We start from the raw sequence: 16,122 nt of genomic DNA, 5'->3' as shown, positions 1-16,122 counted from the left end.
CGATGACTCTCTCTCATCGATGTTTCTAACTCTCTATCCCTCTCTCTTCCTCTCTGTAAAAAATCAATAAAATATATTAAAAATAAATAAATAAAAAAATAAAGCCACATGTTGCCTTTTCCCCTCCCACTTTACAGAGGGAGAACTGGAGGCAGAGGCCCTGCCACCCGGCAGCCCCCAGAGGTGGGGGGGGGGGGGGGGGGGGAAGGCCGGGCTCGAATCTCTCGCTCCCGATGTGCATGTGCCATGCCACGCATTTCAATGCTTTTAAATCATTTGAAAATGTCTTCTGTGTTGAGATACCTAACCAACTTCGTGTATACATCACATGGCCTTTTGTTATCAAAAGAATCCCATTTTAAAAAATAGAGCTTCCTTAATAAAACGCAGTGAGTGCTATGTGGAAAGTTGGAAACATCCTTGGAAGGGAACTTTGTGCTTTCCGATCAGAAAGCACCAATGTCACACAGTGCAGACCCAGAGGCCACCACGGTCCCGGAAGAACACTAGGCTCGAGCCTCTTAACCAATCCCATTAGCCAGCCACCGCCGGGGGCTTTCTCGGTCTATTAAAGGCCCCTGGTTTGAAGTTATCTGTTAGATTGAACAACTGTAATCATTCCCGGAAGAGGGCCCAGAGGCAGCCTCATCCCACACCAGCTGACGAGCCTCGCAAAGTGGGCTTGCCAGGCCCATTCCGGCGGGGGGGTAATGAGGCGCCTCCACAAAGCCTCGGCCGCCTGACAGCTGCTGTTTCCGCTCTGGATCCGGCCCGCATTCCTCTGATGAGCATTCCTCTCTGATGAGCCGTTTCAGCAAAGACCCGCTCAAGCAGACTACACTGAACCACTTAAAGACCCCGACTGTGTCATTCCTCCCTACCCCCCCCCGGAGAATAAAGTTTTCTTTCTGTATTCTCCAAACCGGGCTAATAGTCACAGAACTCCTGCTCCTTCCCAGCCCAGGTATGTCTCCCCCGCCCCTCCACTCATATTAACTCGGAGATGGGAGAGATCCAATTGTTGGGAGGTTTCAAAAGCTCCTACCTTTGCCTCCTCTAACAGAGGGCTCCCGGGCTCAGAGTCGATGGAGTAGGGGGAGAAGCCGGCCTGGGACCCCGAGTCAGAGGCCGGCGGGGACATCAGAAGCACATTCTGATTGAAGTCATCCATCTTCAGGTCCGCATCACTGTCCACGAGGCTGCCCAGGTCGATGCCCTTCAGGAGCTCTGCAAAGAGAACCCTAACTGGCACACGATCCGTTTCTACAGAGTCCCCTGGGCTGGGCTAGATGAGTGGCGATGGCCCTGCACCTGCTCCACCCCCGGAGGCACCTCCTCTGCATCAATGGGCCCCTGGTGCCGGCACCGTGCTGACACCCTTCTCTCAACGAGTACTCACTGTTCTTCTGGCTCGCCAGCTTCAGCACCATGTTCTCCTGGCGCAGTTTGTGGTTGACCTGCTGCAGGTATTTGATGTAGTCGATGGCCTTCCTCAGAACGCCAGACTTGTGCATCTGGCAAGGGGAAGGGCGAAAACAGTGGCATAGTGCAGGCTGCACAGTGAGGAGGGCAGAGGCCCCGGGCTGGTGGGGCTGAGTTCAGATGCTGGCTCCCCAACTGATCAGCTCTGCCGTCATCTTAATAAGAAAGCACTTTCCCCCTCCTTATAAAGGGGATAATGATAATGATAATGATATAAATCATAGGCATGCAGTGAGGGCTAAATGTGATAATACCCAGAAAGAGCTTAGCTCTCCCATCCTGGCACATAGACACTTGATAAATACATTTAGCTGTATGACAACTTCCTATAATAATACCAGCATCAAACAAATTTAAAGGAAAACAAATGACAAAAAAACAAAACACTGTTGGATGGTTATTTTAGGTAAAGGTAATATTAGATACCTTTCAGATTTGTAGGTTACAAAGGAAAGTCAGATTTTCTTTTTAACGTATTTTTTTATTGATTTCAGAGAGGAAAGGAGAGGGAGGGAGAGATAGAAACATCAATGATGAGGGAGAAACATTGATTGGCTGCCTCCTACATGCCCCCCTCTGGGGATCGAGCCTGCAACCTGGGCATGTGCCCTTGACTGGGATTGAACCTGGGACTCTTCAGTCTGCAGGCTGATGAGCTATTTACTGAGCCAAACCGGCTAGGGCTCAACTTTTCTTTAAAAAAAAAAAAAGAGGTGAAAATAAACAAGTTTTTTTTTTTTTTTTTTAAATCTATGTGCCAGAGATACATTCATTAAAACATTAGAAATATATAAAAAATCAATTTCTTCTATTTACTCAGAGCCAATTCCAGTTTCTCTCTTCCCTAGCAGGGAAAAACACTGCTAGCCGCCCTGGCACAATGAAACAGGCTGGCAATGCCATCAGCTGGCATCAGGGCACAGTTGTGTGCCTGGCCCCAGTGAGTGGCAGGTGCTTCTCCGCCTGTGACTCTGGGGCCCATGATCACAGCAGAGCAAAGTCAAAAGGTCCAGGAAGGCCACTGCTTACCAACCCCAACAGTCCCCGTATGCTGGGTGACAGTCTGTCATCTGGAAAAACCCCAAGTGCTTTAATAAGAAAGCACCTAATTTGCATTCACTCATCCCAGGCCTGGAGATTCCTAAATTTCCGAGGCAAAGACAGGTAGAGGAAGATGGTGGGGCACGAAACACCATCTTGCTTGGCACCTACCTTGGCATCTGTCCCCATGACCAGGTCCTTCAACTCAATGATTTTGTCATTGATGGAGGAGCGATACCGCTTCTCAATGATGTTGTGTGTCGTCCGTCTTTCTCCTTCTTTGGGGGGTTCAAGCTGCTTGACTCCCCCGGGTACCTGCTTAATGGGCACTTTCTCTTGTCCCATCATCACAGGCATTGTGGTCAGAATGGTCCCACTGCTGCCCACCAGGGTCTAGAATAGGCACAGACACAGGGCAGAATTACCCCTCGGTTAGTCTGAGTCAAGCAACCTCACAAGACAAACCAGTAGCTTGTCCATGTCCATCACCCAGCAATGCTTTCTGTGGCCTAAGACTTCCTGGTTGTCAGGCCCAAGCAGCCTGAGGAGCCTGGTACCTCAGAACCCACCTCTTTCAGAATCACTGTCCACAAATAACACTCCAACAGGACTGAAGTGGATAAACGTGTCCTATCCTTGCGTCTAGTGGGTCCAGGAACAAGTCTTATGATTTCTGCTTGGCTGTCAAACCATGAACCATCCCTGAGCTGAGCTCACATACAGGACCACATGGCTCTGGCCCCGGGGAAACTTTTCCCCAGTGTATGACACATGTCCCGTCACATGACAGCTAAGCAACTTACTGCCTTTCCTTATACAATTTGGCTATCAAAGAGCTCAAGGGTAGGACTGACACTCTCATCAGAGCCAACTGATTAAATCAATAGGCCAACCATAGGGGCTCTCCCTGCTTACCCCCTCAAATCTGCTTTCTCTGTTTCTATTTTTACTAATTTTGGTTTTATTTTGTCCAACAAATTGCCTCAAATATCCAAATGACCAATACACAAATAAAAAGCTGCTCAACTTCATTAGTTACCAAGAAATAATTTGCACATAATAAGAAATAAACATTTTAAGTGTACAGCTTCCATTGTTATGTAGGTATACAACGGGTGTAACTAAGATAACCCAGATCAAAACAGCGTTTCCGCCCCTAAAAGTCCCCTCATGCCTCTTCCCAGGAACGCCCGCCCTTCCTCCTGTGTGACCTGCTCTGCGCTCCCACCACAGCTCGTTTCTGCTCTTCTGAGCTTCACGTAGGGGAGTCATTAGCACGAGCTCTTTCTTGACAGGCATCTTTTGCTCAACAAACGCATCTGAGGTTCAATAGTGAACTCGTACGTATCACAGTTCCTCTGGATGGACATTTGGGTTGCTTCCAGCTCTTGGCTGCTATAGGAGTAAAGCTTGCTTTCAAATTCTGACCACCTTTTCCTGTCAGACCGTCTCGCTAAGATGCTCAAAGTGGCTGAAACCCTACATTGAAGGACGGATGCCTTCCATGTCTCTTACCTTGGAGCCCTCCCTGCCTAGTGGGTCTAGGATCCTTCAAAAGCCAAACCTCCCCAGCAGGACCTGAGAGGCGAATGGCCTTTCGCGGAGCTACTGTCCAGGAACTGGGCTCCTCTGCTGCTCCTGAGCAGCTGAGAAGGTGGCACATGGCATAAAGCTCCTGCACCATTCACACAGAGGCTTCGTTTACCTCTCTGAGGCCCAACACCTCCCAGAAAGGAGGCAGAAGCGGGAGGGCGGAGGGCGAGGGGGGTGTGGGGTGTGGAGGTGGCTCTTACTGGTACTTGCAGGGCGGCTGTCTGAATGGGAGTGGTGAGGGCGGTGAGGGCTGGGTTCTGGACTGTGGCCATGACAGGGCTGCCATCTGTCTTCAGTGTGGTCAGAACAAGGGAATCTGTCTTGATGATCTGAGGCTGTACCAGGACCTGGGTGGAGAAGGAAGAAAAGACAGAGGGAGGTGCATTACTTTCCTATTTTGCATTAGCTTCTAACTGCACAGTGCCTCCAGGAAAGAAAGAAAATAAAATTTTCATGAAACAACGAATACAGCTTGAAAACTAGGAGGAGAAAGAGAGTCCTGAGTGTCAGGTCGAAAGGCTTAGAGGAGAGAGTGCCAGTGGCCTCGCAGGGGAAGAACGGGCACAGCTCGCTGAGGTGGCGGGGAGATGTCTGCTTTTGGATATACCCAGGAAAGCCAGGAGCCTGGCTGAGAAGCAGAAATGATAAACCAAGAAAGAAATTTTTAAAGGTAAATTACTTTCCTAGTAAGAAAATACAGTTCCACTATGATACATGACTTAACAAGGTTTTAGCACGTTTTCTTCCCAGTTTTATGCCCATTATCTATGTAAATAATACCCCTGCATTCACTGGCTCTATGTGAGTGCCAGTGTACATCCTCGGATGCCACCTCAGCCAGATCTCTATCCCAAGCTCATGGTGCCTTACAGGGCCCAGGCCTCCCCACCACCCTGTGAGCTGTTCCTCACGCTCCAATGGTCCTTATTAGTACTCAGACCACATCTCCAACCAAAGAGCAGCCAACAGCCCCAAGCAGTGCCGCCCTGAGTCCTGGTCAGCCACCTACCGGGACCTGCTGCACCTGGGGCGCGGCCACTGTCTGCACCGTGGCCGGGGCGAGGGTCTGCAGCGTGCCGTTGGCCGTCTGTGTCAGCACGCGCTGGGCCTGCACGGTCTGCACCTGCTGCTGGATGGTGACCGGCTGCACCTGGGAGGAGGTCACGAGGCTCTGGACTTGAGGCTGAAGGACTTGGGAGAAGAGGAGAAAAGAGTCACACGGACGAGGAGTGCATTCTGTCACCGCAGCTGCAGCAATAACCGAGGATGGAGTGCCTCATAACGATCCCGACTCCCACCTGCTGCTGCGAAGACGTGCACAGCCATTTACAAGCTGGTCTCATAACAAGAGCATCCCAGAGGGGCTGCATCCATTTCTGAGGGAACCAGTGCCAGTTATTTTATTATTCTGGGTGCTGGGGTGGAGGCGAGGGAAGCTAGTCAGCGAATGACTGTGCCCAGCAAGGGAGCTAACAGACTGAACAGAAAGTGCACTTTGGGATGACTAACTCAGCCTCTCCCCATCCCCTGAACCAGGCTGGGGAACCTTCTTTCTGCCCAGGGCCATGTGGATATTTATAACATCATTGGAGGGCCATACAAAATTACCAACTTAAGAGGCAGCTTGCTACATTTGGTCCAACATTGAATTAACTGGCCCCTAATGCCTCCGCAGGGCGGATGTTCCCACCCGCCCTAAACCCTTGAAGCCCCCTGAAGGACTGTCCGGCAATGCCAATGTCCCGGCTCCCCAGGGCAGAGGGCTCTGATGAAAAGGCGCCGGGACACTGAGGGCCTGCTCCTCGGAGACTCAGCATCTCCGCTGGAGTCATGGCCTCTGCGATGGATGCTCAGGAGATGTTTGCTGAAGGAAGAACTCTCAGCCTACAGGTGCCAAGGTCTGGCTGCTGCCTGGATAAGTTTCCAGACTAATTTTACTCAGGCCTCCGTCTCTCGTTACCAGGACAGCCCTGTGTCTACTTGCTTGCTGGCAGGCACAACAGCTATTACGGTGTTTGAAGAGGCAGCGTATGAACTGTTCCCGGACCACAGTTCTGACTGCCAGTTACCAAAACCTCGTTGAGACAGGACCAAATCTGTAGAGTCTGCCATCCCCAGAGGACAGAGCCTTTTACAATCTGCCTCAAAGCAAACTGACACAGAAACTTTTCAACCACCGTCACTGCCACATCCGACTGCTGAGTCACCTTGGAAGCTGGTAGCCGCATTCTGGTATATCAGAGGCTGCTGGATGATCCTCGTCTGGGGAGCAGTGCTGAATGTCGGGGTGATCATCACCGTCTGCTGCTGCAGCTGAGGCTGGGGCTGGGGCTGGGGGCGGGGCTGAAGAATGGGAGTCGCCCTTGGCGGGTTAGGAGCCGAGGAGGGGGAAGCCTTGACCTGCAGGCCCGCAGCCTGCGGGGAGGTGGCTGAGGGAGAGAAGGAAGGTGATGGGACCTGGCTGAAGGAGCGCTGCATAGAGGGCTCCCCGGCTCCACCACCGCTGCCCCCGCCATTACTGCTGCTGCCGCCGCCGCTGCCACTTCCACCGCCGCTGGGGAAGGAGCCACACAGCTGCTCCGAGAACAAGTCAGGAAACTCTCCCGCTTGATTGCTGACTAACTGCAGCATCTCTGTGAACAGATAAGAAGGAGCCATTTTATGGGAATCCAAAATATTTAATAACTTTCAAATGTGCTTAAGAAACAGGTATGACAATCCAATGGCATTCCCAAGATCAGAGCAGAAAGGGGTCAGGAACCCCACCTGTCTCTCAGGTGGGTATCACCTGGGCCAAGAGGGACAGCTCTGTCTGTGTGATATTCTCCCCACCCCACCTCCAGGCCCTTTCTCCCCTCCTTCCTGACCGCATCAGGCCTGGCAGGAGCCGCCTCTGTGCTGGAGGGGGGTTATTTGGGGAGGGCATTGCTGGTTCCATTTTAGAGCCGGGGATGCTGGGGCAGAAAGTGGGTAGTCCCTGTCCTAAGGCTCTGGGGCGCAGAACTTAGCTCTGCTCCCACGAGGGAGAGTTGGCTGCAGACCCAGGCAGGCTCTGGGCTTTCTCTCCACGATGGACATAGCCCTGGGCACTACTGGTACCCCCAAGAACCTCAGGGACAGTGAAGTTGAAGGGCCCCATGTCATGAATATTTAGGGGTGGGATGAGTGAAAAATAATCCATAAAGTCCAAAACAGGGAAATTACTTGGCCAAGGTCACAAAGCTCATCAGGACACGCCAGGTTTCTGCCCTCAGTGCATTCCCTGCCAGAGGCTCAGGGTAGAACCTGCGCCTTGGACGCCATGCTTTAGCGGGCCCGCTCTGGCCCTCTTTTGGCTGTGCCCTCCCCCTGGGCAGGGAGTCTGTGGGACCAACAGGATGTGTCCTCCTGGAGACCATGCTCCAAGTCCCTGGGACCACTGAATTCCTGGCCCAGGAGGCTGCAGTCTGCGTCCAGGGCTCTTCCCCTGCTTCACCCTCCCGCCAGTTTACCGGCCCAATCCATGGCTCATCTCATGGCCCCTTCCTTCCTCCTCACAGGGCGGTCCCTAGTAGGAGTCTAGAGCCTCAGCTTTGTCCCAGGTACTTTTGAGATCTACAGTTCTCTACGCTGTCCACATACTGCCCGCCCCCCATCCTCGCCAATACATTCCCAGAGTTACTGCTTGTTCCTGAATTGTGGCACCCCCTCTCCACACCCTCAAGGCCACAGGATGCTGTGATTTGGTCACCAAAATAAGAAACAAAACAAAAACAAACAACCCCCCAAACACCACTTCCCTTATTTCCCCACACCTCCACAGCAAGTCCCTCCCAGGCTCTAACAGAACCGGCGGTCCTGAGCTGGACTATGAAAAATCTCACATCCAGCAAGCAAAATGCTAATGGGGGTTTCCACATCGGACAACTGGAACTTAGCAGGTTAGCGCTTGAAGTGTCTAGTTAATTCAAACTGCTGGCTAAACAGCACCTAACAAGATTAAAGGCGGCAGAGTGGTTATTTACCAACACCTCGACCCTGCTCTGCCTCCACGCGGCCTGTGGTGAGGGAGAGATCGCCACCCATACTGTCACTTGTATCAACCAATTTCAACTCCTTAATATACAATTAAACTAAGAAATGTCCTCAGACTCAGCACAAACTTTAAACAAAACGCAATTGGTACTGACATTTCAAATACAATACACCACAAGATCATAAAAAACTTTAAGAAAATGGTTAAGAGAAACCTGGTAATTGAGCTTTCTGGAATCCCATAAAACTCGGAGTCTGGGGACTGACACAGAAGCCTGCTTTGTGCCAAGGGAGCGTCACTCGCTGGCTGACCTGTGAGGCCACCTGCAGGACTAGGAATCTTATTCTAATCCATGGAACCCTAAGGAGGGCAAAGGCAAAAGGGGCCAGAGGCCTGGTAGAGGGGCACAGGCTCTGCACCTAACCTGCTGTGTGAACGTGGGCAAGTCACTTCTCCCGATTCCCTCACCACGAAAGGCCACCTTAAGACTACTCACCTAGCCCTAGCCGGTTTGGTTCAGTGGACAGAGCCTTGGCCTGTGGACTGAAAGGTCCTGGGTTCAATTCCAGTCAAGGCAGATATCCGGGTTGCAGGCTCAATCCCCGCCCAGTAGGGGGCGTGCAGGAGGCAGCCAGTCAATGATTCTCTCTCATCAATGATGTTTTTCTCTCCCTCTTCTTTCCTCTCTGAAATCAACAAAAATATATATTTTTTAAAAAGAATGCTCACCTTAAGAATGCTATCCTGACTTATTTAACAGCTTAGATTCATTTTCTCTATTTCTGCACTTTATATCTGTAAGAGTCCTCCATATTGTTACATGTAGTTACAGACTTCATTTTCATTGCCATAAAGCATTTCACTGGGTGAATATACCATGCCACTGGTGACATGGGTAGTTTGAAGTCTGGGACTATTACATGTGTTTTGATGAACACGTGTTATGTCTTTCTGTTGGTAATTCATATTTGTAACTTATTTGTGTATGAAGCAGGTTTTTTCCTGTTTAGTTCAGTTCTGTTTCCCAGTGCCTAAGATGGTATCTAGCACACAGTAGGTGTTCAGTAAATACTTGCTGGGGAAAATAAGGTCCTCACTTGGCTTGTTGTGAGGATCAGGAAGATAAGTTATACAAAGTGCTTGGCGAGGGTCAGACCTTCGCAGAGTTCCCTCTTAGTGTGCTTCTGGAGCACCCACTACCCAGGCCCTTGGCTCCACTTACATCACCCCCTGAGCGCTCTCCAAAGCCTGCCGTGGGCAGACATGAGGCAACTCCCAGAGGCCCAGCTGAGTGCACAGAGCAGGGTGAGAATGTGCAGGCAGATGGAACACTTAAATTAAAAAAATAAATCCTTTCAGCCCACACTTGACAAGCTCCAATGGCGTTCTCTCCAGCCAGGCAGATGGGCACTGGGCTTATTAGCGCAGAGGGCCCGTTAAGACCCAGCATCTGAGGGAAGAAGGAACAGGAAGAAGCTCTTGAGCCACTGCTCCTGCGGGGTGCACAGGCCTCCCGGGGACCCCCATCTGGTCTGCAGGGAGAGAAGGGGGCGGGGGGGTCCGGCCAAACAGAATGAGGCCTGGAGAAATAGGCGCAGGAGCCCCACCCTGAGCTTAGCTTTGCTGTGGAACGCCGAGCTCCCCACCCCGTGGGAGCATCCTAGTGTCTCCGTGCTGTTCCCTGCTCCGATGACACAGGCTCTCATTTCCACAGAGAGCCATGAAGCCCAGAAAAGGCAGGGCTGGGAGAGGCTCAGGTTTTATGGAGCTTTGAAAATGAGGTTCCTGTTCCTGCCTGATGAGCTGGGCCCCCAGGGCTTGAAGCTGGGTGGGCCACCCCTGGCAGTCACCACCCCTCCTCCTTCCCCCCAGCCACATTCCTGTTTTCAGCTGCTTTTTTTCTTTTCTTTTCTTTTCTTTTAAAAACATCTGTTTTTATTGATTTCAAAGAGGAAGGGAGAGTGAGATGGAAACAATGCTGAGAAAGAATTATTGATCAGCTGCTTCCTGCACATACCCTATTGGGGATTGAGCCCTCAGGCCTTGACTGAAATTGAACCCAGGACCCTTCAGGTCGACACTTTATCCACTGAGCCAAACCGGCCCGGGCTCTTTTTTTTTTTCTATAGGTTTTTATTTCAGAGAGAGGAAGGGAGAGGGAGAGAAGGATAAAAACATCAATGATGAGAGAGAAGAATCATTGATCAGCTGCCTCCTGCATGCTCCCTAGTGGATAGAACCTGCAATCCGGGCATGTGCCCTGACCAGGAATCAAACCATGACCTCTCACCCACTGAGCCCCACCTGCTAGGCTTCAGCTGCTTCTTAAACTAAGGGTGAAGGTGCTAATAAAGTGGACCAGGCCCAAGAAACTAGGCCTGGGTTATGGGCTCCTTAAAAGCTGGTAACCAAAATTAGAGACTCCAGCTGTCACCTGTGCACTGAAACCAGTCAACCAAAGAGACCCTAAGTTCAATTGCACTTTATGGAACTTGTAATCTGAAGTAACAGAAGTCACTTTGCCCTGCTCAGCCGAGTGGCATCTACCTGAAAATGAGGTCACCTGACATATGGTCAGGTTAATGCTGGTCAGGAACGACGAGTCTGAAGCCCCAAGTGGGGCAACACTGTCTCCAAACTGTGTCCGTCACTTTTTCCCATGAGGGCTTGTTTCCCCACACACCATGAACATGTATGCGAATGGTTTTGTGAAACAGGATCACACTGAAGATCTATTTGGTATATGAAGCATGAAGTATATTCATGGTCAACCATTATGGATATTGGTTGTATCATCCATTTTGAGAGTTTCAAAGAATTGCATTGCTTTGTATTTATTGTACTGATGCTCTAGATTTAACCACTTATGTAATGACGGATGGGTTTTGAACAAAAATCCTTTCCCACTTATCTGATTATTTCATGGGATAAATGTCTAGCATTAGATGGCTGAATCAAAGGACAGTATGTGTGCTTTGGCAAGGTTACAGCAGTCCCTGCTCCTGCCAGCATTTCCCACCCACATGTACTGCTGTCCATCACACAGTGGGGGAAAGGACATCTAATTGTTCTGATGTGTGTGACAGTACCAGTGAGGCTGAATGTCCCCCCACCAATTTTATTGGCCATTTGTATGTCTTCCTTTGTAAATTGCCTGATCCAGATCTTTGTCTGTTTTTAAAAAATATATATCTTATTAATTTTTTATAGAGAGTGAGAGGGATAGTCAGAAACATCGATGAGAGAGAAACACCAAACAGCTGCCTTTTGCACACTCCTTACTGGGGATGTGCCAGAAACCAAGGTACATGCCCTTGACCAGAATCAAACCTGGGACCCTAAGTCCGCAGGCTGACGCTCTATCCACTGAGCCAAACCAGTTGGGGCCATTTTTTTTATTTTATTGAATTGTCTCTATTTATTCATTTGAAAAAAAAAATTAATATATTATGGATATTTGCTCTTTCTTACTATAGTTGCCACACTTCGTTACTTTTAATTTGTTCAGGAAAAACAATTAAATAATCACTAAGAGTTACCATGTCCTAGCCTGGCAACTTGGGGCAAGTTTTTCCTCTCTGAACCAGCTTTCTCATCTATAAAATATGGCTGACAATTATCCCTAACGCATGGGGTTGTTGAGAGAGCATTCACACAGAATCTACAGCTTGGTACCCAGCACTTAGTATTAGGTAGTACAATTTATTCATAGTGATTTTTTTGACTGTCAGTTTTGCTTAGACTCTTATTTTGAAAATGCAAATTTGTCCCAATGCATTGAATATATTAAGGAAGTAATCTGAGCATAACCTGAATTTGTGTTTACTTATGCAAGAGAGAAACACTAGAAAATGCAGAACACCGTACCCAGCTGAAATGGGCCACATGGGAATACACAGATGCACTCAGGCACCAGCCTGGGGGTCACCGCATGCGTTCTTAACCACAACCATCTACTTTCTGTCACAAAGGTCACAACTTTCCCTGTGGCTTCAAGTAGCCCTCCTCCATCACTTCACAATGAGCCGCAGCAGTAACCTCCAGTGTCTACCTGCACAAGCAAACCTTCTCTCTTTCCAAGGTAAGGCTCTATTTTCATTGTGGTATTCATACACTGCTTAGCCACCAGCATCTGCAAAACTGCGGTTTTATTAGGTTCCTGTTTCTATTTATTTATCCTGTTTTGTCACCTCTAGTGTTTAATATTATGACACCCCCACATAAGCCCTGTGGTTTTTACTGTATGATTTTACATAGTATGGCGATTTTTAGGAATTTATATGTTGCATTATAACAGAATTGACCACTTACAAATTTTAATATTATGTAGTAAAATTACATGGTTTTGTGTTACATTTTAAAAGTCCCTCATCTCTAAGTTCATAAGGATATTCACCTAAACTTTCTTGACTTAGTTTGGTTCATTTTATCTTTCACATTAGCTCAGCCCGACAAACATAAGAACACAGAAGTAAACATGGTGTGTGATGTGTGTGGGCCAGTGGGAAGGAGACAGACCCCAGCCAGCGGGCAGAGGGAGGTAAACACAAACCGAGTTCCCAGGGAGCGTCCTTCCCGAGTGTCCTGCTTTCGGCCTGATGCTGTCATCTCCCCTCCTAGGAGGTTTTATTTCTAATAATTAAAAAACCTTACTAGTAGTGGAACTCCTGCTGCTGGACTCTGGGGCCCGCTGAGAACAGGACTTCTGTAACAATGGAAATGTCTCGGAGGCTGTGGTCCAAGGCATTCTGCCAGTTATAAGCGGGCTCTTCTTAAAATGGAAGGTGCTTATGCTCGAGATGAAACGGAATTTTATCTAGACAAAACATGTGCTTATGTGTACAAAGCAGGGAACCCTGCAGTGACTCCTGGTGGCACGGAGTAATCTGGGGAAAGGGAACTCGCACGCTTGGAAACAACGGCAGGCATGTTCGTGCTCAATTCTGAAGCAACTTTCCCCCTAAGGCCACTGGACACAGAATCTGTGCAATGCTGTACCCCTCGAGGACTTAAATTTATTGAAAAGTAAATAAATACAATGGATTTGTTAAAAAAAAAAAAAAAAATCTTAAAATAAAATAAACTTCAGAGAGGAAGAGAGGGATAGAAACACCAATGATGAGAGAATCATTAATTGGTTGCCTCTTACACGTTCCCCACTAGGGATCGATCCTGATGGGGAATCGAACTGTGATCTCCTGGTTCATTGGTCGATGTCCAACCACTGAGCAACACCAGCTGGATAAGAGAACTCTTTACTGGCAAAGAAACCACAAAGGGAAATATTGAGTGGGGAGGTGGGGTTTCTCAAATACTTGTGTTTAACAATACACACAAATGTGTCATATATGCCTTTGCATATATCACCTATCACAAAATCAAACATTTGAAAAGAGAAAAAGAAAGCACAAAGGTAGCCAAAGTCACTCTCAACTGGTTTTCTAGTCTGCTCTGCTTGGCTCTCTCTCAGGGCAGCCTCAGAGGGTTCCAGCTCTGCTGGCCAGTCCTGGCTACTCTGGTCCAACACAGCAGGACACCTGAGCTTCAACCAGGAGAGTGATCTTCAGCACCACCCTCAGTTGTTCTTTCTTCCTTCCTCGCAGTAAGTTTGCTTTGAAATTCTGGCAGGTCTCCTTCCGTGGTATCAGAGTTATCTCTGCTCCACTTCCATCCTCTGCCTCATCTCCACGGCAGCCTCCTACCCAGTGACAATCTTCTTCTCTAATATCCTGCTGGTCCAACAGTCTTTCAGACCAAATCAAATTTCTGAAACAAAGCTTCCCACCAGTTGCTCCCACCAGTTGCTCCAAGGGACTTCACTTCCCACTCAGCCACCTCATCAAGCATCGGAAAAACACCCACTGCCTTTGCCGCACCTGAATGGAAGCACCGTGCCTCCCGTCTGCTCCTTGCCAACTTCTGTCTGGATCTCACAGTTCCACTTAACAAATTTTTACAATTACTTCCACCAAGGATCTCTTCCACTTCAGATCCAGCCATCTTAAACGCCAATTGTGACTTAAGAAAAATTATCTAAAACTTGAAAAGAAAAAAAAGTATCTCTTTAAAGTCATACTAGAGATAGGCACGTCTAACCTGCCCAGCAAAAAGTCACCTGACGCTCTATGGGAACATAAACTTGTTTAACTTTCCATATACTGCTGATTAGGTCCACATTCTGTAAAGTTAGGTATTTACCTTTCCACTCATAAACTGCACATGACTTCTGTCTGGCAAAAAAAGGAGAAAAAGAAGAAAAAGATAGCCTTGAAGGCTTTGCTTCTATTGTCCTGTAGGACATTAACTAGTTTTACATCTAAATTTGAATTTTATTCTTTTCCTAGTGTGTAATCAAAGTTTTTTGCATTTTCCTTAGATCCAACTTTGTCATCCTGATTGTTATTCTTGTTTACAAAGTTAATAAATCTTTAAAATATTAGTATGAGTATGTTTCTAATATTTCAAAAATTTAATTTTGCTACATTACATACATCCAATTATTTAAATATATGTTTATTTTTTAATCCTCACCCAAGAATATTTCTCCTTTGATTTATAGAGTGGAGAGAGGGAGACACAGAGAGAAACATCCATGGGAGAGAGACATATAGATTGGTTGCCTCCCACATGCATCCTGACTGAGGCCAGGGATCGAGCCTGCAACTGAGGTTTGTGCCCTTGACCAGAATCGAACCTGGGACCCTTCAGTCCTGGGCCCAGGCTCTATCCACTGAGCCAAACCAGCTAGGGCTAATGATTTTTTGTTTATTTCAGAGAGAGGAAGGAAGAGGGATGGAGAGAGAGAAACATCAGTGATGAGAGAACATCACTGAAGGCCTGATTTATGTTCGTGCTTTGCATAGACTTCCTCATGTAACCTTCACAACATTGAGAGGGCTGCTATTATCATTTCCATTTCATAGCAACGTGGCCAGCGTCATGCAGGCAGCAGGGGGGCGCTCTGATTTAAAGTCACACTCTCAGCCACCACATGGACAGGCTTTGGTTCTAACATTGCATGGATGTTATTAAATGGAGCCTGGCATGAGGCAGGTGCTCAGTTAAGCGCCTTGTTCACGAGTGAACACGAACACCCCAAGCTCAGGAAGAGAAATGTTAACGTAAAAACACTGAAACCTGTAAAGAATTTTTGTGAGTTTATTTGAGCCAAACTGTCAACAATTGCCAGGTTAGTGCTCCAGAGAATGGCTGGTTTTCCTCTATTTTTATACACTGCAATCAAAGGAGGGGATGTAGGTGGGTTACATGAAATCCATTGGTGATAGAAGAGAGAGGCTGGAGAAAGCAAAGAGGGGGGGGGACCACTGGGATTGGATAAAAAGTAAAATGATAGACGCATGCTTAGGTGGGTGCAGGATAGTCACAGTCAACAACTAACATGTTAACAGTAACTATGAAGGAACCCAAGGGACCTGGAAAAAAGGGAAGTTACAAGTTACCCAGACATTTCAAGGGTGTGTCATCACAGATGCAAAAAGATAGACAGGCTCAGCTAAGGTAAAGGTTGATACCGGCCTAGGAGGTGACTACCCACTATCACTGCGTTTAGTTAAAGTTGAATTTCAGACCATCCTTTGTGGGGACTTCAGGTGTCTCAGTTTGCAAGACCGCATGCAGGCCGCCCCTGAGCTGCCCCTTCCGTCCACAGAAGGAACCTCATCCCAGCACTTCCTTCCAGTATTTTCTGACTCTTTACCTGCTCCCCCCTCACCGCACTGTTCTTTCTCTAATCTCCCAGAACAGAGGCTGAAAGTTGAGCAAGAGTGGCAAGTAAGACTTCAAGGAACCCATCCTGCACAGCCCCCGTTCCCTAAGACCTCGCATTTCACAATGCCCGCGTGACCAGGTAATCAGCCAGCAGTCAGGCAGAAGCCTGGAACTGAATTCCTGGGGACAGTCTCTCAGCAACTCACCATCCCGTCCTTCCATTCATTACCACACCCAAACCTCCCTAAGACTAAGGACAGAAA

At 48.3% G+C, this 16,122-nt stretch overlaps 1 protein-coding gene across 2 annotated transcripts in view; it reads right to left on the bottom strand.

The window, feature by feature from the left end:
- Positions 1-16,122, bottom strand: part of SREBF2 (sterol regulatory element binding transcription factor 2) — a 47,936-nt gene that overhangs the window by 17,520 nt on the left and 14,294 nt on the right. The window contains exons 2-8 of one of the 2 annotated variants that reach the window (XM_084879092.1): positions 6,636-6,749; positions 6,324-6,545; positions 5,126-5,307; positions 4,317-4,463; positions 2,695-2,916; positions 1,400-1,514; positions 1,046-1,227 (exon numbers count right to left, since the gene is read on the bottom strand). In XM_084879092.1, coding sequence (XP_084735218.1) covers positions 1,046-1,227; positions 1,400-1,514; positions 2,695-2,916; positions 4,317-4,463; positions 5,126-5,307; positions 6,324-6,545; positions 6,636-6,749 — 1,184 coding nt within the window. Of the gene's footprint in view, positions 1-1,045; positions 1,228-1,399; positions 1,515-2,694; positions 2,917-4,316; positions 4,464-5,125; positions 5,308-6,323; positions 6,750-16,122 lie in introns of both variants that reach the window. The other variant, XM_084879091.1, reaches the window with a different exon arrangement.

Source organism: Pipistrellus hanaki (genome assembly GCF_964339955.1).
Source record: "Pipistrellus hanaki genome assembly, chromosome: 3".
Lineage (NCBI taxonomy): Eukaryota > Metazoa > Chordata > Mammalia > Chiroptera > Vespertilionidae > Pipistrellus > Pipistrellus hanaki.
This window is presented reverse-complemented; position numbering and strand designations above follow the sequence as displayed.